This window comes from Adiantum capillus-veneris, chromosome 29 (genome assembly GCF_014529385.1).
Source record: "Adiantum capillus-veneris isolate H3 chromosome 29, ASM1452938v2, whole genome shotgun sequence".
NCBI lineage: Eukaryota > Viridiplantae > Streptophyta > Polypodiopsida > Polypodiales > Pteridaceae > Adiantum > Adiantum capillus-veneris.
The window spans coordinates 29,566,327-29,589,914 of record NC_140959.1 but is presented as its reverse complement, the minus strand read 5'-3'; the positions used below and the strand labels follow the sequence as shown (position 1 = coordinate 29,589,914).

Sequence of the window (23,588 nt, the reverse complement as noted above, 5' to 3'; positions counted from 1 at the left end):
GAAGTGAAATGAAATGAAATGTTATATTAACGTCTTCAAAAGGCCAAAATGACCTATGAGAGAGAGAGAGAGAGAGAGAGAGAGAGAGAGAGAGAGAGAGAGAGAGAGAGAGAGAGAGAGAGAGATGCTCACTGCAATGGTTGGGCAACTTGAGCTAATAGGCCATCTCACTGATTGGTTTTAAGATTTGAAAAGCATACCTAGTGTCGCCTCTCTCCCGGCCGCCCCTCTGTGAGAGAGAAATGAAATGAAATGTTATATTAACGTCTTCAAAAGGCCAAAATGACCTATGAGAGAGAGAGAGAGAGAGAGAGAGAGAGAGAGAGAGAGAGAGAGAGAGAGAGAGAGAGAGAGAGAAAGAAAGAAAGCTTTATTAACGTCTTCGAAAGGCCGAACTCGACCTATGAGACAATATCATATACATGTGTTGATGCTCTAGGCATCGAAAAATAAAAAAAGGGGTACAAACTGAAATGAGCCTATACTATGCAAGAGGGTGTGGTAGGGTGGTGCATGTGGTGTACAATGTATAGTGTGGGTCCTCGTGTCGAGGTGTGCTCACGCATCATCAAGCTCAACTAGGGGCTGCAAGGTGATACCACCATGAGATGATAGGGAGGGTATCTAAAAACAAGCAACATATGTAGGGTAGAGAATGTGGTACATCGGTGGTGGCCTGCTCAGGTATCTCTGGAATGCTGGATCTCTTGGTGCTGGTACATGACTCTGCACTAGATACTGAGAGAGAGAGAGAGAGAGAGAGAGAGAGAGAGAGAGAGAGAGAGAGAGAGAGAGAGAGTAGCTTCTCATTGTCATACCTAGTGTCGCCTCTCTCCTAGCCGCCCTCTGTGAGAGAGAAGTGAAATGAAATGAAATGTTATATTAACGTCTTCGAAAGGCCAAAATGACCTATGAGAGAGAGAGAGAGAGAGAGAGAGAGAGAGAGAGAGAGAGAGAGAGAGAGAGAGATGAAATGTTATATTAACATCTTCAAAAGGCCAAAGTGACCTATGAGACCAGAATGTTACAATGTGGTGGATGATAGATCTGATATGAAGTCAGAGTAACAAGATGACAAAATGACAGAACGAAAAAATAAAATACTATACTATGGAATCCTAAACTGCTAGATGTGAACTAAGCAGCTAGCTGGGATAGCTAGATCACAAGAGATCCAGCATCAATTGTTGGCGGATCTCATCAATCTCCTCCATGGTCAGTAGTCTGACCGAGCGTCGTGCATGTCGGGCCAAAGTGATCCGAATCCTCTGACAGCCTCCGTCAATGCTGTGTAGTCCTCCGGAGTCGTGGGCGTCTGGATCTCCCCAACTCGATCGCTCGGTCGATCAGTGTGCCTTTGATGTGAGGTGACGAGCTCTGCTGTGGTAGTAGCTCCTCCGGGTGTCCAGTGGCAGCTCTAAAGAAGTCTGTGATCTGTCTCTGAGACTCGCTAGCCTCTCCTCTCATCAAGCTCTCTCTGTGTTTGCGAAGCTCTAGCAAAAACAAACCCAGGCATCTCTGATTCTCGTACTGCATGACTCTGGAGAGTGGTCCAAAGCCCTCTCTGAACAAGCAATGGAAGTGACCTCGTATCTCGTAGTAGACAGGGCAGTGGCATGTGTAGTGTACCTCTGTCTCAGGCTCGATGTCACACAGGGGGCATGTCCTAGCCTTTGCTGGTACTCCGCTGTATCTCCCAGTCTCGATCCGCAGCTGGTGTGAAGATCTGTGTATCTGGCCAATACCACATCTTATCCCATGAGACAAGTGGGTGTCCATAAATCTGAGCCTCATCACAAAACCATCCTCCGTAAGCTGGAGAAGATGCTCTTTGTAGAAAGCCATCTTCGTGCCTAGCTCCTATGCTGGCTGTATCCATGTTCTCCTGGTGTCTAGCTGAGTCAGGTCCTTGCAGATGAGCCTGGTGATCTCGGACTGTGTAAGAGTCACAGAGGGTGCATCCAGTGAGTACTGGAAGGGAGGCAATTTGTCTATGCTGAACCCATGCGCCTGAAACCATGATGTCATCTCCCCATACCAGCATGTTGTATCTCCCTGCATGGCTAACTGTCGAGAGGACTCAAGTGCAAGGCGGGCATATCTATCTCTGGAAAGTGCCCACATGCGGTGTATGAAGGAGACAGATCTGGTGAGCGCCTCAACTACTAGTGGGGGGGCAGCTAGCTCTACTCGGACAATAGCACGTGGTACTGAAGCTTTGGCTCTAATGAGCCGTGAGATCATAGAGACCAGAGGTTTCTCCATGTCCTCCCATCCATCAATGCGGCCTGTCCTCCCGTTATGATCCAATGAAGGTCCCCAAATCTCAGCTCCATAAAGCAATGCAGAGGCCACCAAAGTGTCAAAGAGCCATAGCTTCGTCCGAGGCTCCTAAAACTAAACCTGTGAACACATCCTTTCCAATCTACCCAATGCTGCATGGGCTCTGGTCAATCTAGTGTATCAAATGCTTTGCAGAAATCCACAAAGCTACAATAGATCCGTCTCCCACGTGATTTGCCCTCCTCAATGATGGCTCTGAGTGTCAAGATATGGTAGAGAGAGAGAGAGAGAGAGAGAGAGAGAGAGAGAGAGAGAAATGAAATGAAATGAAATGTTATATTAATGTCTATAAAAGGCCAAAGTGACCTATGAGACGAGAAAGTTACAATGCGTTGTATCTAATACAAAGTCAGATTAACAAAATAAATTAAACTAGGATAACAAAATATAAATACTACGGGATCCTAAACTAAGCAGTACAATGTGAAGACAATATGGGAGGGGAGTAGAGATCCATCTTCATCTGCACTCTGAACGAGGAAAGAGTATGGCTCGAATCCTTTGCTATAGCCTCCTTCGAAACTATGTAGCTCCTCTCTCCATCAGGGTCGTCTAGATCTCCCTAGCTCCAATGCTCGGTCTATGAGAATGCCAGTAGTGCGGGTAGACCTCTCCACTGTTGGCTGCTCCTCTGTCTGTTCTTCTGGGTGTACAATATCTAGTGTAAAGAAATCTATGATCTGTCTCTGGGGTTGTCTCTCTTCAGCTCTCCTCAGTAAAGTTTCTCTATGCCTGTGTAACTCAAGTAGATATAGCCCAAGACATCTCTGATCCTCATAACTCATGACCCTAGATAGAGGCCCAAAACCTTCTCTGAATAGACAATGAAAACGGCCTCGTATCTCATAGTACACTATGCAATGACATATGTAATGTACTTCTGTCTCTGGCTCTAGATGGCATAAGCTGCATATCCTGCTATCTGCTGGTGTCCCTCTCAATTTGCCAGTCTCAATCTCGAGCTGATGTGAGGACGTGCATATCTGGCCAATGGCACAACGCAAACCATGAGAAAGATGCGTGTCCATATAGCTAGGTCGAATCACAAACCCATACCCCGTGAGGTGGAGAAGATGCTCTCTATAGAAAGCCATCTTTGTGCCCAACTCCTGTAACAACTCTATCCATGTCCTCCTCGTGTCCAGCTCGATCAGATCCTGACGAATAAGTCTATTAATCTCCACCCGTGTCAGAGACCTCAAGGGTGCCTGTAGAAAGTATTGAAAAGGAGGCAACCTGTCCAGGTGAAACCATGTGTCTGAAACCATGATGCCATCTGTGCAAACCAGCATGATGTATCCCCATTAAGAGCTAATTGTCTGGAGGACTCTAGAGCCACCCTGGCATTTTTGTCTCTGGTAGTATCCCACAGATTGTGTACAAAGGAGACTGATCTGGTAAGCGCCTTAATCTCCATAGGGGGGGCAGCTAATCCCGCTCGAATGATATCATGCGGTACGGAAGCCTTGGCTCTAATCAGCCGACAGATCATAGATACCAGGGGCTTCTCCATACGCCTCCAGCCATCCTGGCCTATAGAAGGTCCCCAAACCTGCACCCCATATAACATAGTAGAAGCAACCAAAGTATCAAAGAGCCATAACTTTGTCCTAGGTTCCTGGAACTGAACCTGCGAACACATCCTCTCCATTCCTCCCAAAGCCGCACTAGCTCTAGTTAGTCTAGTCTCTGCTGCTCTTCTCAAAGAAAATCTCGGCCCAGTAAAGCCTACCCCCAGGTAAGTGTATGCATCTGTATACTCCACAATCTCCTGACCATATTTGATCACAAGATTTTCCCATTAGCCATCTCGTCTCTTGACAACCTTATAGGTTCAACTCGAAAAAGGAAGACGAGATAGCTAGGTAGCTTCAAGCCTATCTTGCGAAGGGCTTTATTGAGCCTAGTAAGTCTCCATGGGGCACTACGGTTCTTCTCGCCAAAAAGGACGGAGGAATGCGCTTCTGCGTAGATTACAAAGGTCTTAATAAGGTCACCGTCAAGAATAAGTATCCGTTGCCTCGTATGCACGACGTTATGGATCGACTCTCTGGTGTTCGTTATTTCACTAAGATAGCCTTACGTTCTGGGTGGGTACCATCAGATACAGACACACTCTCGTGATGTCCCGAAGACCGTGTTTTGTACACAATATGGACATTATCAGTTTCTGGTATTACCCTTTGGGTTAACCAATGCTCCAGCCACTTTCTAGTGATGATGAATGATCTCTTTTGTTCATATCTGGGAAAGTGGGTTGTGTTTCTCGATGATATTTTGATTTATAGCAAAACATTCGAGGAGTATCTGCAACACCTTCATCTCGTCTTGCGTATTTTAAGACAAGAAAAGTTGTACGCGAAGCAAACTAAGTTCGAATTTTTTCGGACGGAATTGTTGTATTTGGGTCATGTCATCTCGGCCGATGGCATTCGTATTGACCCCGACAAGATACGTGCTGTGCTAGATTGGCCCATTCTTTGCACGATTAGGCAAGTAAAATCTTTTTTGGGTTTTACTCACTTCTTTCACAAGGAAAACGATCGTATTACTGAACCCTTTACCCGTTTGTTAAAGGGTGTCCAAAGCAAAAAGCGTAGTGTCTGCCCGTCTATGCAATGGACTGACGAGCTCGATCAATGTTTCCAAACATTGAAGCAATTGGTTACTACTGCACCGATGTTGCAAATTGTGGATCCGAACAAACCCTTTGTGGTGAAAACGAATGCCAGTGACTACGCAAGCTGCAATCTCCCATACCAAGAGAGACGGCCTCTAGCATTTGAAAGTCGCAAGCTCATAGATGTGCAGACACGTTATTTCACACGAGAAGGAATTGCTAGCAGTCATTCATGCCTTGAAGGTTTGGTGCCCACTTTGTGGTATGGACAGACCACCATTCTTTAAAATATCTTTGTGATCAGCCCGACCTTCGTGGTCAAAAGGCAAGGTGGCCCGAACTCATACAAGAGTTCAATTTCGAGATACGCTACCGTAAGGGTGCTACCATTATGGTAGCGATGCCCTTAATAGGATCTCTGAGATGAATACCTTTTCGTTTGCTGAAATTTCAATTGACTTCTATCTTCCTCTCAAAGGGCGTTGCCAAAATGATCGCCAATTTGGTGCAATCTGCCAACGAGTCCAAGAAGGAATACATAGCCCGGAAACCTATGGCGGTCCGGACGCCCCTGGGCCGTGGTTACAGAGAGAAAGGTAGCGGAGAAGTATTCCATTCATAATGGACTACTTTTAAAGCAAGGCAAAGTGTGTGGGTCGTCGATAAGGATATCCGCAAACAAATTTTGTTTGAGTGTCATGATGCACCAAGTGCAAGACACTTGTCACTGGCATACACCGTACTTTGGCCTTGGTTGGCTGGTATTTCTAGTGACCGCAAATGAAAGCTTTCATTGAAAAATATGTGTGGGAATGCGCCCAATGTCAGCTCAACAAAGCCGAACATCAAAAACGCATTGGGTTGTTACATCCTTTAAAAATTATCGATAGCAAATGGCGCAATTTATTCCTACATGTTCCACCATGAAGAGTCATGAGTTAGCTCAATTCTTTGTGGAACATTTATATAAATTATATGGTTTACCCGACGAAATTGTGAGTGTTTGTGACTCAAAATTTACAGGCAATTTCTGGCAAACGATCTTCCAGAGATTGGAGACCCGTCTGTGCATGTCATCCTTAGATCATTTTGAAACTGACTGAATGCACAAATTAAACTATGGAGGACATGCTACGAGCATACGTCAATCTGATTGGGAATGTTATCTCCCAGAGATTGAGTTTGCTTAGAACAATACAAAGCACTCACCTACTGGCTATAGCCCGTTTGTGCTTATGCACGGTTATGAGCCGAAACCACCAATCATCACCGGATTCAAGGGGATCACGATGCGATTAGTCACAAATTGCTGATGTGTCAAGTCACCTAAGAACGGTATAGCAAAAGCAGCAACAACAAAAGATGTTTTACCAACTTATGAAGTCTTGCCGAGTGGCCTATTTTTAAAGAAGATTTCCCACCAAGTTCTGACCGATGGAATAGATCCCAGCCGAGAGGCCTAAAACCTAGAAGAAGAAGAAGAGACGGAAGCAATCCACAACCAACTCACAGATCAGCAACCAAGGGACCTAAACACCCTAAAAGTCAAAGAAAACTTGTTTAAAGCGCCCGAAAGTGGCCGAAATGAAGGGGGACGAGATTAAAGTGTTTTTTCGGGGTCAGCTTTTCATATTTGATGCTTTTAGACTTTGGGTCTTTAAATATGAGCCTTAAGGGTGCTCTCTAGCACTCTTCAGCACGTAGATTGCAGAGGAGGTGCTTCCGTCTGTTGTACTTTGTGAATCAGCAATAATAAAGAAATACCGAAAGGGGCGCCAGCGTTTGGGGCCATTGCTCTCATGGGGGTGGAACTCCGCCACTTCCCGTCTCGTGTCGTGCATCTCTTTCATTTCAGTTGTTATTTGAAGTGTTTAAAGTTTTTCAGTCTGTTCTTTTCCGTTGGCACGTGGTGCCCGTCCCCGTTACACGATCGGTAGCTAGTTTCTTGCACGATATGCAGGAAATGCTCCAGATCGTCTAAAAGGCATAAAGACGGCACAAGATCATGCCACTTTTTACACTAATCAGCATCGACAACCCTGCGAACTCTAGGAGGGCATGTGGGTATACCTTAGGGTACCAAAGGATTCCGAAACGATCCGAACTGGTCCATGTTCGAAATTATCTTTTTGCTATTGTGATCCCTTTCAGATCACAAAGAAGATAATTGGGGTTTCTTACAAGCTGGACTTGCCTTCAGGCATTGTTGTTCATCCCGTGTTCCTATCTTCAAACTGTGGTGGTGGTGAACTGGCCACAGTGTTGACTAGACCACCACCCGTGTATCTCCCACATATTACTGCCCAGGCAAGAGTCCGTCTAGTGTGAACCCAAGACCAACTATAACCTTAACTGCGTGTCCTGTGCAAGTGACACTGTACCCTTGCTACGCGGCGATGTAGCCCATTGGGTAGTGTAAAAACTAGGACACACTACCAAAATACTCCTGAAATTTGTGGAAATTTCCAATATACCATGCAAATTTCAAAATTTTTCAATATAACTCTCATATTTACTTCCAAAATACCCTTAGATTTTTTCAAGATTACCAATAACCCCTTTTTGGTCTTGCAAACTTTTCTGAATACATTTTTCTTTGCAAATCTTCATATGAAGATTGGTTATCTCTCAACAGAAGATGGTAGAACTAGGAGTTTAGATAAAATGGTTAATATTTATAGACACAAATGCCTCTATTTGTGACCTCGGTGGTGAAAATTCTTATCTATGACAATTAAAGATAGATCGCGTCGAAAACAATAAAGTATGCAAAATTTGGAGCAAATCCATAAAAAATTAGTACAAGGTTATATTATATTGGGAATTTTTGAAATTTGAGGGGTATTTTGGGAGTTTCCACAATTTCAAGGTATTTTGGTAATTTTCCCAGAAAACTAAAATGTGTTCTTTTTGTATTTTTAAAAAGAGAACATATACTTTCTGAGCTGATTGCAACCTGGGCAAGGCATTCACTTAACAGTGAAATTAGCGATAACATCCTTGTAATATCCAAGCATCACAGGACTCTTGAGGTTGCAGGTATATACATGAAACTTTGAAGTGCAAGTCAAAAGTCAAAGCTATGGTTAGCGCTATAAGAACTAACCTCATCAATATCTTTCTTGGATTTTGCCAACTCTTTCACATTGCATAAAGCGATGCCACGTCTCATGAGAACTTTCCTTCGCGCTGAGTCATACCACCTGTGCATGGTTTTCTCGTTTGAGTGTATAAAGTCTTGTAAAAGCTTCAAACTCTCCTGAGCAAAATCTTTGAATTGGCTGCCATCTGAGTCTTCAAGACCTGTAACCACTGAAACTTTATTTACATCGGAGGTGTCAGGAATCGGTTGTTGTTCCTTTGACATTTCCATCTTCTTTTCTTGTAGCAAAGCCAATGCAGTTGTGCAGTCCTCAATACATGGATGAAACTGCTTCGATTGCAAGAAACACGCTGCTCGGTTTGCAAAACATCTTCAAAGAACGTTAAGGTGTTGGCTGGTAGAATGGATAGAAAAACAATATGCCAGTTCTCAACTTATGAGGCAACCCTTAAAAGTGGTAGTTGTGCATAATGGGGCCCACAGGGTTGGATGGAGGAATTTTCAAGGAGACAATTTAGCATCTAGATATAATTCTATATGCATGTTGTGAATAAGGTTAGATGGATGTGGAACATTTTCATTGCATAAACTACTTCCCACCAAAGCGGTCCAAGTTTGCAATACAGAGTGAGATTTTATGAAGGTCTTCAACTTGGGAGATGTCATATATATGTCGAAATATATTAGAAAGGCAATGTGCATCTCAGGGATGCTACAAAAAAGCAAAAGGGAACCCTAGGCAGTTTGATGGAACATACAATTATGTAAGAATTAAGAGTAGAGAGTAGGATCTAGGTAGCAAAGAGAGGAGAGAAACTTTGCAAGTTGCACAAAAGAGAGCATTCAAAACTTCATTAGCATAAAGAACAAGGTGGCATTGCCACCTGTGCACTCTCAATGTAGAGCTTAGATGGCCATCTATCCAATCATATGCTCTACGCTTTAGCCTCCGATTTTGAGCTTCAAAGATGTGGAATACAACCTCTCTTTTTCTCCCTCTAGCTGGCAATCCCCAGTGGCCGGGGAAAATTATAGGACTGTTCTTATGGAGGATCCCCAAAGACTTATTGACAAACTGGTCCAACCTGGAAGGTCAGAATTGAAGAGTTGCTGATATCACTAAGCCAGGCTGGTTAATATCATTATATATTCAAAGAAGCTGTTAAGAATTTATGGATGCAGTCCTACCTATAGGAAAGAAAAAAGTTTACGACTTGCAATTTCAAAAACTATCAACAACAAAAACTGTTTGAAGATACTAAAAATGATAGAAACTTATATTGGCTTACAAAAAATGATATCGTTTGATCTGTAAATATAAGAAGATGACTGCTTATAAGCTCCTTAATAACCCAAAAGTTCTGTGGATACAGAAACAAGGAGGGATCCTTTTGCACGGCTTCTGTGTATGCATTTAGGGCACTGCTGAAATCGCTTCTCCTGTATAGAAAATATAGATTGGCAACATTCAGATTCACTTAGCTTCATTAGAAAAGTCTGCAATACTTTTCAGCTTGTTATCACAGATTGACTGAAGAATTCTTTCACGTAGGTAAATCTCCGAGAAGAAAGATACATTTCATCATGGTGGCAAAGGAGGACCAATTTCAAGCCCCAAATAAACTATTCAGACTTTCTTCTTCAAACTGCAAGCTGATAAAAAACAAAAATATCGGATAAAAGGCTTAAAATAAGAATATCCATAAGGATACTGGATAAACAAGGATTATAATTGTGGACAAGGTTGACAGCTTTGTCGAGTTATATTTTGCCCAAAAGGGAGATAATCTAGAAACTGTGGCATCAAGAAAAGCAATTGTGCTGGAAAGACCTAGGACAGAAATATTTGGAGTTTCCTCTAATCCAAGATTCTATCATGTTAAGGTTGTGATCTAAGACCACCCAAGATTTGTCTCTCTATCCCGAAAGATGAACATCTTCCAGAATCTCCCTGATGGGTCTAAAATAGGACCTAGATACGGTGCAATTCAGTTGCTTACATTTGTTGCAACCTTAACGTCAAGATGTAAAAACAGTAAATCATGGCTCATAATTTCAAAGCTGAGTTTAGCAGTAAAATCCTGTTTTCCTCAACGTATTCTGCCATTATTATTTATATACACAAGCAGAGTGCTCATCGTTACAGTTCAAGGATTTGTCTTGGGTTGTGCAGAAAGTTCATTATGAGTGACTCATTCCTTATAATTTTATGCCTATAGTTCAACCAAACTCATTGCGCGTCCTCTTTCAAGCATCACCTTTGAGCATGCTGCAATTTTTTCGTTTTCTTTCTCAACACAAGAGTAGATAGGAATGTGAGATAAAAGCTACAAAGGCGGTGCACACTCCCAACTAGGCAGCGTTTCTCATATCGACAAAACTCTCATATTAAGCCACATAAAAGATGTGATGTCTTATATACCTCCATCGAAATAAGAGTTGCAAGATATGGAGCTGACCACGATCTTTCGAACAGAGTTCATTGCTGGCTGTCTCCTCCCATCTCGCTTCCCCTTGCCCTCGTGCTGCCCCCCCCCCCCCCCCCCCCCGTCTCGCATTGCCCCCACCCTCCATCCCCCTTCGCCCTTGCGGGCTGATTTCGGATTGTTGGTGGCCTACATCTATGGCTCCGTCCTCCTCTTTATAGGAGCAGACACAAAACGGAGGTTCTTGCTCCATCTCAGAGGGACTCTACTGAAGCCCCCTCGTCCGACACCATGGAGCCGACCCTTCGACTTGCTGTTTCGACAGAAGAGCAAGCAAGCTTGATGGCCAAGGTGGAACGGCTCCAAGCCACCTCGGTCATTTGCAAGGTTGTTGGCACACGGCCCAACAGAGGCGAGACTCGGGACTTCCTCCAGGCCCAACTCCTCATCGAAGTGGGAAAAATCATTGATATATAGATTCTTGGGAGAAGATACTATCAGATAAAGTTTGAGTCTCTAGCCAAAGTGATTTTGATTTCGGGCGGCTCGAGCTTATTTCAGACAGTGGCACCATGACTTCAACCCGACATCAAATGTGCTAGAGGAGGAGGTAGATCTTCCTTTCTCAGTTTTCTTCCCAAGCCTGAGACGAGATTACCTCCCCCTACTTTCCATGATTGGTTCCATGTTTGGGACGGTCTTGGATACCCACGCACTTCAGCTTCAGTTGTGCCCAAGGCCGCAAGGTTACCACTGTGCGGGTTCTTGTTCGAGGGACACACACACTCCTGAAGGTGGGTATACTTCCTTGGGTGAGTGGTGGTTGGATCAGACAGAGCGTGGAGTATTTGGGCCTCCCGAACTAGTGTATCACTTGCAGATAGATGGGCCATCTTGTGAAGGCCTGTCCACGGAGGACTACACCCTCTCGACACAGACCCGGCCCACCAAGGCTGACTAGGCTCAGCAGGCAGAGCCACAGGGAGCACAAATGGGTACCTCTTCTGAAGCAGGATGAGGCGGCGGATGAGGACTAGCAACAGGTTCGTGGACGGCGCCGTCACGGATATGAATGATAGTTTGGCACCCCAGGTGGTCAGCCAGCAGCAGTGGGTTCTCACAGGGAACCATTTTGACTCTCTACAACAAGATGAGCTGGCGGATGCCCCTTCAACTTGAGCTTCACCACCGCCAATCCCTCCCCCTCCCCCCTCGCCTACCATCCCCACTTCTCCGCCTCCACCTTAACCTCCTCCACCCGCCCCCTCTGCCTATCTAGTCCCTCCCACTAGTCCTTCCGCCTCGTTGCTTGATCCCTCCCATGCCCTGCCGCTGCCCCAGGGGACAAGCCACTCTTCGGCAGCTCGGAGGTCTCTTGGCAGTGCATTTGCCACGAGCCGCTTGGCGCAAAAGGAGCAGCCCTTGTGGACGCCTCTTTTGGTGTAGGTGTCCCTTTTGCGACAGTCCCTCGTGGGCTGACCGGTTTTGACATCCGTCACCGCTAGGACTTCTTCGACTATGACTTTACATGTTTTCTCAACGACTCTTCTCCTGTGCTCAAGGCGGCTTGTTTCAAAGTACATGTTCTGTTTCTGGCAGCCATAGGGGTAGCGTGGGCTGACCGGTTTTGACATCCGTCAACGCTAGGAATTCTTCGACTAAGACTTTACATGTTTTCTCGACGACTCTTCTCTTGTCCTCAAGGCGGCTTGTTTCAAAGTACATGTTCTGTTTCTGGCAGCCAGAGGGGCAGAGGCCTTGGACACAACGGTTGGTTTTTTCTTCCCATTGTGTGGCAGGGATCAAACTTAGTGGACTATGCATACAACGCTGGACTAGCTCCATGTTCAGGCTCTCGAGTTCTCTCACCACACGGGAGACTTGTAGAGATAGTCTTTTGGTTATATATATATAGGATGGGTTCATACAAGGACCAAGATACATGGACGCATACATGTCACACAATGTCCTAGTGTGATCAAAAAGATTAGAGATTGAGGTCGGCAATGCCCCACGTATCCCCAAAGCAAAGAGGAGCTGTAGGCATGCCCAAAAAAGGTAGAGAGTGAGGATCATTATGTATGCAGATATGCAGCTTCTGAGGCGTGCAGAGTCGATAAACTAACCGCATTCTCGAGACATCCCACACACTTCGTGCTTGAGATACACTGAACGGAGACAAAGTCACTTCTCTAGTCACCCACTCTCTACAGTGGAGAACGACAGTCCCCAACTCACAAAATTTCTTCATGGGGACAGTGAGGAGTCACACTACAGCAGGCAAAGGTTGCCCGGTCCTGCAGGTGACCTTGAGTACTAGGATTTAGTGATGTAAATCAGACAGAGATCCAAGAGATTTGAGCACGACATCAGCATGCCAGAAAAACGAGGGTGGAGTAGGCTTTTGTCTTTGCAGATTTTCTCCATGGACTCTTGACTCCCTACCCACCCATACATGATATCCTTCACCCTCACTTTCGTACTGGATGGATCTAGCTAAATATATGCAGATCACGATTGTACTTCCTGAGCAAATAGTTTCTTACCCTTAGACGTCCAACCCCTCATGAGTCATTCGTACCCACAAACCCATGAAGTATTCTGAGCTTTCAATTTTATAGTAAATTTATTTTGTACCTTTTGTACTTTTAGGTGGATCCTATATGCATGCTATATTTACACTATGGGCGTCTTTCAAAAGCCCCATCACCATTTGGCAAAATAATCCCCTTTGGCTAACTCATGTGAGATGTGGCTAACTCATGTGACATGGTACATCCAAGCACATCCAAGCAAAGCGACGCAATGTGGCAGAGAAAAAATTAAACGAAAAGAAAAAAAGCCCACTCCAAGTACACACAAAAAAATGTTGTTTAAGATAACATTATTCTAACTAGAGAAGAGCCAAGAGCATAATACTCACAAATAAAACTCGTCCCCCTTATCTTGCAAGAACAAAGGCTCTCTGCAAAAGAAAACAAGCATGGTTACTGGACATAAAAATAGAAAATTACAACACGTTTCGCTTAAAATTTGTGAGCTCAATGTTATTGAGCAGTTAACACCTCTCAGAGATGTCAACAGTATCAGAAGTTGTCACTTTCTTCTCTTTCAATTTCACCTTATCTGGCAATACAAAATTTTTGCCAAATAAGTTCTATGCCAAGTAAACATTGATTTTGGAGGTGTAAACATTTTGAAATCAAGAATAACTAGGACTTGCAGAAAGCTATTGGTACACCATGATCATTGAAAAGTACCTCGACTTTCACGTGCTGGAAGATTTATAGACAATGACTTTGGAGTGAACTTCACACAAACAGAGACATTCTGCCTTGGTGCAGGCAGTAAAGCATTTGCTACACCGGAAACTGTAGAATGCTGCAAGGAGCTTAATGGTATTTAAATTTTCTATTCAACAGCAGACTAGTTTCATAATTTATCTGATCGATTGATTTGGAGAGCTTAAAACCTGTTTTAGTTCATGCCTAACAATTTGAGTGTCATCAGACTTTGATACAGTAAGTTCAGGATTCGATAAAGAATTGTGGTCTTCAATATAGTTGTCCTTTTCCATACTGATGTTCATGTGTGTGGGAGAAAAACTACACTTTGAGTCTAGGAACAGAGACTTTGGAACCGAATCTCTGGAACTTGAGTAAGAGTCACAGCCCAACTTGGCTTGCCACAGTTGGATCAGGTCCTACATGCAACCCATGAAGAAAAAGAGCTCATTGAAGAGCTCATAATCATTATTTCTTGCTCTGAAACAAAAACTTCATTACAAAAATGTGAAGTTCGTGGGCAGAGGAGCTATCAATACCTACTTGAAAAATTATGCAACACTCTCAGAAGACGAAGTGAAAATTACCAGCCTCATGATTAAATAGAAACATCAAACTTCATCTTACCTGCTCTAGTTTTAACTCTGCTGCTTTTCTATTCTCCACAAGCTTCCTTTTCTCCTGCAAAATATATTAGCTCAGGTCAGTGGGGACTCACACGAAGCCTGGTATAAGTCAGGCTTGATAGAATTTCTTGAGTGTAAATACATATGGGCTGGATAACAGTTGTGGAATATGATTTCAAAATAGGCTTGCGCTCTATTTCGCGTACTCTCACGCATAAAAATTGTCATCCTGCACATGGCTTCAAAGATCATATGCTTGACAGTGCGGCCTATCTCCACACCAGTCCCTGCACAGTATGTCTCCATTCACACCCTACTTATGCAAGGTAAAGCCGCTCATGCAACTTAATCCCCCTCCCTCCAACCCACCCAGCTGTGCTCAATTGAATTTCTGGAACATCCTCTGGAAGAGACAAAGCTTGCTCTAGTCTGAAACATCTATTACAAAGATGCATACATCTAGGAAGTCTAGCATTTCTTCTAGCTCATATTCATCAAAAGACCACAGGCCATACATGAAGAAAGTTTAAGGAACCTCTGTGCAATGTCTCACGTAGACAGAGTTGACATGGAATTTGGAAGGGGGAGTGGGTGGGATGGGGAACATTCAAGATTAGGAAATGTACGATGGTGGTGTGTGTGTATTGGGGTGGGAATTGGGGGGGGGGGGCCTTGTAAGTTTCTGTGGATACAACTGCATAAATAAACCACTATCAAAGAAGAAATTATCTGATCCTGCTAGAGGTAATGACTGGATCCGGGCCAAAATGATCATTTTTGGACAGAGAAAATACAACCATGCCTACAGAGAAGATGAAGCATCAATGGTATAAAACCTGAGTTTGTCATACCAAAGAATGGTCTAGCAGAAAGCAATGAAATAGTGAGGAAGAAGCGTGGAGAGCCTGAAGAAGAGGTAAAAAAAGAGGAGCCAGGGACAAAAGGGTGGGCTTGAAAAATATCACCGAAAAGCTCTCTCAGTATGGTACCCTTATTAATCGGTAGATTGTAGCGGAGAATAATGTGTCGTGCTCTTCTATAGTGGGTGCTCCTCGGTGCAATGTGCGTGAAACCTCACTCCAATAGAAGGAAAACACTGAAACGATGAACAACACAGCAACACAGCGACTCAACAGTAGAACCTGAACAGCATGGGCCCGAATAACTCAAATGAGCCAGTACAGACTCAACACACTCAGCTCCAAGCCCAGAACTCACGGGTACAATGGGGGTGTCGAGGCTCAAACTTGCAAGGATGGTGCAGACGTGCTGTGCCTGAACTCCAGACGCTAGACTCAAGACGCTCGACCATACAAAGTAGACGATCATAATAATGACAAAAGAACTACGGATATATACAACCATAAAGAGCCACCAACAGTTCACAAAATATCCAGTCCAGCTAAGTCTATCTCCAAACTGTGGTGGTGGTGATTTGGCCATGGTGTGCACTAGACCACCACCGGTATCCTTGCCACGTGTCACTGCCGAGACGAAAGTCTGTCCAGTGTGGACTCCACAACCCAACGGTAACCAGCTGTCTATCCCGTGCCAGTGACATTGTAGCCCTGCTACAGGTTGCCTGCCACAAGACCACTCTTTCATCTTGGTGAGAGGAACACTGAAACTGCAAAAAGCAACCACTAGGCACTACATATGTACAAGAGAAAGTTGAGCAGAGCAGTCCGGTCCTGTCACCCAAGGGAAAGAGTTGTCGCCACTGCTGCACCGGAAGTATCCACCTCCGGAGGAGGAGCCATCAAATCGATGGTAAGAGGATGCTGCTGCTGGACCATGCTCTGAACAAACTCGCTCCCTGTGATTGAAGCAGCCACCTGCTGCTCAGCGGATGGAAGCACATGTTCCGAAGTGTACTCAGACCGTCTACTAACACAGCCATGATGGTGTGCACTAGCAAAGCCATCGCAAGGAACGCACTGTGTTGGATGCACTGAAACCCCCGAGGATAGTATGGAAACTACTGAGGCTGACCATATCCGCCGACAGGAGTCTGTGTAGAGGGTTGCATGCAATGTGTAGAAATACCTGGTTGTGCATATCCAACGGGAGTCTGTACCTGTGTCCCCGGCTCCGGCCATTCATATCCCTAGCCACTTGAGGCTAAATCTCCATGTGTCCGTGTAGTAGCATGTCATGAAGTCCTTGCACCCGAGCTCGGAGGTCGTCAATGGTTTGAGACTTCACTTTTAATGCATGTCGCAAGGCAAAAATAGTAGCATCTCTATCCGCAACCGCGCTCTCTACGACACAAAAGATCCCTCCATAGCTACCTATGTGACGGAGTGGCGCTGGTGAGTAGCAACCAACCGCTTTGCTCCAAGCTCAATGGTAGCAATAGCCTATCTAGACTCTTGCAGTATCTCCTCGGATAGCCGAAAGAGTGAGGTAGAGTCCGTCACTGTTGAAGATCCCGCAACAGTGTCTGGTGGGAGAGGGCTCGCACAGCTGGTGAACTGGTAGCATGCCTAGTGGGTGGAGTAGAGACAGGTGAAGTGGGTGTAACTGAGATATGCATAGGGGAAGAGGCAACTGCAGGTGGGCTGCGGGTGCTCGGGATGTGGGAGCTAGTCACTGTGGTAGGAGTGAAAATGGTAGAAGTAGGGAGAGGGACACACTGGAGAAACCGCAGCAGAAACATGCATAGTGTGATTTGACACACCCGAGCATAGCACCAGCTCAGCAGAACAAGTAGCGGGAGTAGGCCAAGAGTGTCGGGCAGGGTGCTCCACCCGAAGCTGCTGACTCTCTGATACTGGCAATGATAGTAGGGATTCTACTCTGTCCTTCACCACTTTAGCCCTCTTCTTCTTTTTCTTCTTAAGTAGATCCTCCGCATGGACAATAGATTTTCCTTTTGCCTTTGAGTGCATACGTTGCATATCCGCATCCACATCCACAAGGCTAACATGTATGTTAATGACCCAAGCCAACATAGGAGCTGCAAAGCACTGAAAGCTAGACTGCACAGATTGCACTTGAGCTCTAAATCTTTTGGCCCGAGACTGTAAGGAGGTATAGAGAATTTGATGAAAGCCACATGATATAATGTGGATCAGGCAGTAGAGGCCATCGCAGTCAGAGAACATCGTAGGCACATCACATCGTCCCTTACATTCTTTAGAATCTCTGACCAGAAAGTAATACTTGAAAATGGCCCACACCTTTTTATTCCTTGCATAGTCGGCGTGACCAGTACTAAGTAGATCCTAGAATGCCTGAATGGTCGTATCTTTTGAAAGTTGTGAGTAAGTTCTAGTAGCCAGTTTCAATGAGGGAAAGCTTGTGACCCCCAAAGATTGACCAATGCATGTAGCAGTAAGTGTGACCCCGTACTTTGGGGAAAAGCTTCACAACCTCATGGACTATATGCATAGGAACATTAGTAGGTAGATCTACATCCGCCAACGCCGTAAGACCTAGCATTTGTAGCTGATCTCTTGATAGAACTTCTGGAAGGGATGGATGAGGCGGCTGTAGGTGAAAATTCAAAGTGAATTTGGCTTGACTTTTGGATGTTGCAGGCCGGCTGATTTGATGGCTGAGCACCTGAGTGTTTGCCTTCTTTTTGTCTTCAGGATGTTCGTCCTCATCGCTAGAAGGGTCTAAGTCAAAGCCAACGTCTGACTCCGAGGACTCTAGAGATGCTTTGTACTGTGATCACTTGAAGACAGATCTGTGAGGCCATCCATGGCTAGTGTATTCTGCATCTTCCTCAGTAGAACTCCTACATCTATCACACAAGGGCCTCTTTCACCATGTCTTTTTACAGATTTGCTTACTTCTACCAGCCATAGTGAGTTTCTGTGAGTGCCGAGTACTTTGTCTGCTCACTGTATCCTTAGAAGCGTGCACTCAAGTACTTTGACTACTTCGAAGATTCCACAATAGCATACATCAATAAGTAAAGATGTTGTTATGATAGACCTGCATAGCTGTGACTATGGATACTGCAAAGCCGAAAATCTGGAGTAATCTAGTGCGTAACCTGCTGAGTAGGAGCCGCAGAGGACAAAGGGCCGGGTCATTGGGTAAGAATCTTCTCTGTGAGAGGGCATGAGATCGCTAAGTAGGAACCACAAGGTTGAAGGGCAGGGCGTGAGGGAGACGGGGTCGTGGCGAGTAGGGCTAAATTTGTATAGTGGATAGGGACGAGAGCAATAAATAAGGGCGAGGGTGAAGGGCTCGGTAGGGCAAGAGCACTGGATAGGGGCGAGGCTGAAGCGGTTGGGTAGGGGCGAGGGAGGGGGTGGGTAGGGACGAGAGAGGGAGGAGTGGGTAGGGGCGAGGGTGAGGAGGGATGAGAGAGGGGCTGGATAGGGGCGAGGGGACTAGAGAGGGGCGAGGCTGGAGTGGGTAGGGTCGAGGGGTAGAGAGGGGCAAGGCTGGGGTGGATAGGGATGAGAGGAGTGGGTAGGGGCGAGGGGGGATGGTGAGGGACGAGGGTAGGTGGAGAGAGCTGAGAGGGTGAGTAGGATATGGGGGAAGGGTTGAGGGAAAGGGCGGGGAGATTAGGTAGGTAGGTGCAGGAGGTCCTGTGGTAGTATTGCCAGAGGGTGGAGTACAACATTAAATCAGCCTTAGGAAATTATATCTTCTAGAGACCACAAGAGAGATGGATGGTGAGGAGAGAACTGACGAGAAACAGATAGATGCATTGTAAAACTGTGGAAAAGAAAATATGACTAGGACATTGCAGGGTTCACGAGGGGTAACGATCAGAAACTAAATCCCACATTTGAGATGGAAACCACAAGTAGGGGAGGAAGAATAAAACAACAGCTAGGCATACGCCAAAAGAAGGGACAAGTGGGTAATGAAGTTGATGGATGAAAAAGAGAAAAGTAACCTCTTGACAAGATCCAGACTCCATTGAAACTCAATAAAGATATTAGCCAACTTATCAGAATGTTTCAAGCAAGAACACATTGTAGAGAGGGGAAATCAATGAGAGAACTCGTGGAACAACAAATGGATGCAATGATAAGAGAGAACACTATTCGATAAGATGAAGGTCAGGGAAAGAATTTTTGGGAGACGATTGATAGAAGCGGTTGTGATAGGTTGACATGGTGGCAAAATCACAATGCTCTCGGTAAATTTAGATTGAAATGAGGGAGTAGGTATGCTCAGCTTAAATATGTGTGGAGAGAGAACTGCAACTAATGGCACATAGTGAGTGGTAGTAGCATTTGATCCTGGAGCCATTTACCAGTGTGGCAAGGAAACACCATCTAGAATTGCTAATTGTACCGCACCCTGTGGAAAAATCTATTGTACCCTGTATGGTTCTTGCCAGACTGGGACCAGCTTCTTTACTTTTTTCTGATATCGAGCTTGATAAAGCAACACTAGAGATCCTTGCATTATTTTAGGCTTACAGATATGACAATCATGCCATGCTTTGCGACGAAGTTGCTCTGCTTGCAGAGCAGATCCTGGGAAGCGAATCTATGGCTTTCTTCCAACAGGGAGAGGCAAGAGACAGAGGTAGAGTCCCTACCCGAATTGGAACGCAGACTGCCAACTTGAGAAGATCTTGAGTTGAATTCGAATGGAGCTATGGCTTCCAAGTTGAAGGCTAGTTGAAAGGGTGTGGCAAGAAGTGCGGTATACCCAGAGGGTGCCGTGGATAGCTTGAGCCCATGACACTGGATGGAGATGACATGATTTTTGTAGGAGGGCGATCAGAACCTTGTTTGTACTCTCGACCCGCCCATTGGCTCTAGGGTAATTGCGACGAGAAATCTTGTAGTTGGCTAGCAAAGTTGAAATCATCTCATTAACAAAGTGACTATCCCGATCAGTAGTGATCTCCAGGAGACATCCAAACCTGCACAATATATTTTTATACAAAAACTTGGCTACAGTATTGCCAGTGCAATCAGTTGTCGCTAGTGCCTCTGCCCACTTGGTTGCATAATCTGTAGCCACAAGTAGATACTTCCGATTACCTAGTTGAGCCGCGGAAGAAATGGGACCCACAAAGTCTAAGCCCCATCTCTCAAAGCATAACCATGCCATGGAGACCTGTAGAGGACGGTTGGGTTGCTTACTTGGTTTTGGTCCATAGTGCTGACAAACATCACAAACTTTGACATGTGCTATTGTATCTCGAAAAACATAGGGCCACCATAGACCACTCTGTAGAATTTTTTGAGCGGTGCTCAACTTCAACACCGCCTTAGGAAACCATCTAGTCCCGACTTGTAGAGCTGGCCTCCAATCAGAGTGAATGGTCTAGACTTAACAACAATCTTCTCTTGTACAGTGGAGATGCAGTCTCTGGGCACATGCCAGTGGATACCAAATGGAAGATAACACCGTACCATTCCGGAGTTGTATCCACCTTAAAGAGACTGCTATCTGGAAAGTCATTTGCAATCCCTGTAGCTGCTTCACTTGTTGAATGCGAGAGAGGTGGTCAATCATGACGTGATGCTTGCCGAGACGGAGGACCACCTCGAAATCAGACTCCTGAAATAGAAGTAGACATCGTCACACTCAACCTGCAACTTGCAGCTTATTAACCAGATAGCACAGGGCATGGTGATCAATAATAACTATGAAGTGGATCCCAAATAAATAGTGACAAAATTGGCATAAGTTGAATGAGGCAAAGTGAAGGGTGGGTTTAGGAACTAAAAACGCGCTCGCTATTGTTCACGCATATCCCTCGCCATCGCTGCCCCGTCCTTGGTGCCGGTCAGCTCGCGCTGCCCCCTGCCCTCTCGCCTCGCCTTCCCCTGCCCACGCGCTCTTGCTGCCCCAGCCCGCCAGCACGCCTTGACGCCCTCCCTGCCTGCACGCTGCCCACAGGCCGCCCTCCTCTCCTCCTCCTGCCTTTCGCCTCCTTCGTAGTGGGTTGTTTGCAGCCTATTGGCGTCAGTTTCGACTCACACGCTCTTGCCTCGACAGCAACAAACACAGAATAGCGGCCTCTGCTCCACCACAGAGGGACTCCTCAAAAGCCCCCTCAAACGACCCCGCGGAGCCGACCCTTCAAATTGCTCTTTCGCCACAAGAGCAAGCGAGCTTGATAGCCGGGGTGGAACGTTTGCAAGCCTCCTCGGTTATTTGCAAGATCATTGCCACTCGACCCAAGGCAAGGTTCGGGATTTACTCCAGGCCCCGACTCCTCTCCGATAGGGGCAAGATCACCGATGTCTAGATCCTCAGGAGAGGGTATTAATAGATAGAGTTCGAGTCTCCAGAGATGACGGCCAAGGTGATATCGATGAACCCGCTCGGTATCCGAGCAACTCGACAGACGATGGCAGCATGGTTTTGACCCTACTACAGATGTGCTTGAGGAGGAGGCCAACTTGCCTATTTCGGTCTGCTTCCCAGGCCTAAGGATTGAGTACCTCCCTCTTCTTCCTGGGATTGGTTTCATGTTCAAGACAGTTCTACAGTCATTGCGCACTGCAGCTTCAGGTGTGGCCAAGGCCGCACCCATACCTACTTTGCGGGTTCTTGTATGAGACACACACTCCCTCCCGAAGGTGATACTGTTGCCTTGTGTGAGCGGGGGTTGGATCAAACAGAGTGTGGAGTATTGGGGTCTCCCGAATCAGTGCTTCATTTGCATGCAGATGGGCCACTTAGGAAGATGAGCCACTTAGGCACATGGGTCACTTAGCAAAGGCCCGTCCTCGCAGGAGATCTCGACCCACAGCTAACGTCTTCAAAAGGCCAAAGTGACCTATGAGACAAAAGAGTTTACAAATGGTGAATGTACTACAATGTCTATGTAAAAGACTGAAAACTGAAACTAAATTGAGCTCAAGTGAAATGAAATGAAATGAATTGAAAGGCTGAAATGCTAGAATCAGGATCCTATGATATCCAGCATCGGTCGATTGGTGAAGCTCATCAATGCCCTCCTCAGTGAGTACTCTAACTGGGCGTCTCCAATGTCGTGCCAAAACACTCCGGACCCTCTGATGCAATCTCCACCGATGTCTCGATGACCCTTGCGGTCGTGGGTGTCTGGATCTTCCAAGATCAGTGGCCCTGTTAGTCAGTGTACCCCTGGCACATGTGGACTCTAAAGTCTGATGTGATGCCTGCTCATCTGAATGTCACGTATGTAGTCTGAAGAAATCAGCGATCTCCCTTTGTGAGTGTCTCCTACTGTCTGGTCTCCTCAAGAGGCTCTCCCTATGTCTGCGCAACTCCAATAAAAGTAGACCAAGGCATCTCTGATCCTGATATCTCATAACTTTGGCCAGTGGTCCAAAACCCTCTCTGAATAGGCAGTGGTAACGGCCTCGTATCTCCTAGTAGATTGGGCAATGACATGTGATGTAACTCTGTCTTTGGCTCTATATGGCATAACTGACAAATCCTAGCCTCTGTTGGTACTCTAAATCTGCCAACCTCAATCTCTAACTGATGTGATAATGGGCGCATCTGTCCAATAACACATTGTAATCCATGGGAGAGATGAGCGTCCATGTAGGCGGGTCTGGTCACAAAACCATCCTCTGTAAGCTCAAGGAGATTCTCTCTGTAGAAAGCCATCTTCGTGCCAAGCACACGCATAGGTTGTATCCATGTCCTCTTAGTGTCTAACTAAATCAAGTACTATCTAATGAGCTGAGTGATCTCGATCTGTGTGTAAGACAAGGAGGATGCGTTCAACGAGTACTGGAAAGGGAGTAATCTATCCATGTCAAAACCATGCAGCTTGAACCAAGTTGTCATCTGTGCATACCAACAAGAGGTGTCTCCCTATGAGGCAAGCTATCGAGAAGACTCCAAATCTAGATGGGCATATCTGTCTATGGGGAGATCCCAGATACTGTGTATGAAAGAAACGGATCTGGTAAGAGCCTCGATGACCAGTGGGGGGAGCAATGAGCTCTGCGTGGATAATCTCATGCGGTACAGAGGCCTTGGCCCTAATCATCCGAGATATCATAGAGACCAGAGGCCTCTCCATGCACTTCCATCCATCAGTACTGCCAGCCCAGCTATGGCGGTCCACTGATGGCCCCCATTACCAAAGTGTCGAAAAGCCATAGTTTCGTTCGAGGTTCCTGAAACTGAACCTGGGAACACATCCTCTCCATCTTCCCTAAAGCCGCATGACAAGAGGATCTGCAAGCTGTTTGACCACTAGTTTACAAGAAGTTTTACAAGCCAAAGTTTTTTTTTCCCCCG

The 23,588-nt window shown here is 45.7% G+C and overlaps 1 protein-coding gene across 1 annotated transcript in view; it reads right to left on the bottom strand.

The window, feature by feature from the left end:
- Positions 1–7,769: 7,769 nt before the first annotated feature.
- Positions 7,770–23,588, bottom strand: part of LOC147418972 (uncharacterized) — a 101,500-nt gene continuing 85,681 nt past the window's right edge. Inside the window, exons 7-13 of the mRNA XM_086506131.1 lie at positions 14,404–14,457; positions 13,965–14,195; positions 13,753–13,873; positions 13,558–13,618; positions 13,416–13,457; positions 9,438–9,506; positions 7,770–8,436 (exon numbers count right to left, since the gene is read on the bottom strand). Of these exons, the coding sequence (XP_086362257.1) occupies positions 8,031–8,436; positions 9,438–9,506; positions 13,416–13,457; positions 13,558–13,618; positions 13,753–13,873; positions 13,965–14,195; positions 14,404–14,457 (984 nt within the window). The 3' untranslated portion in view covers positions 7,770–8,030. The remainder of the gene's footprint in view (positions 8,437–9,437; positions 9,507–13,415; positions 13,458–13,557; positions 13,619–13,752; positions 13,874–13,964; positions 14,196–14,403; positions 14,458–23,588) is intronic.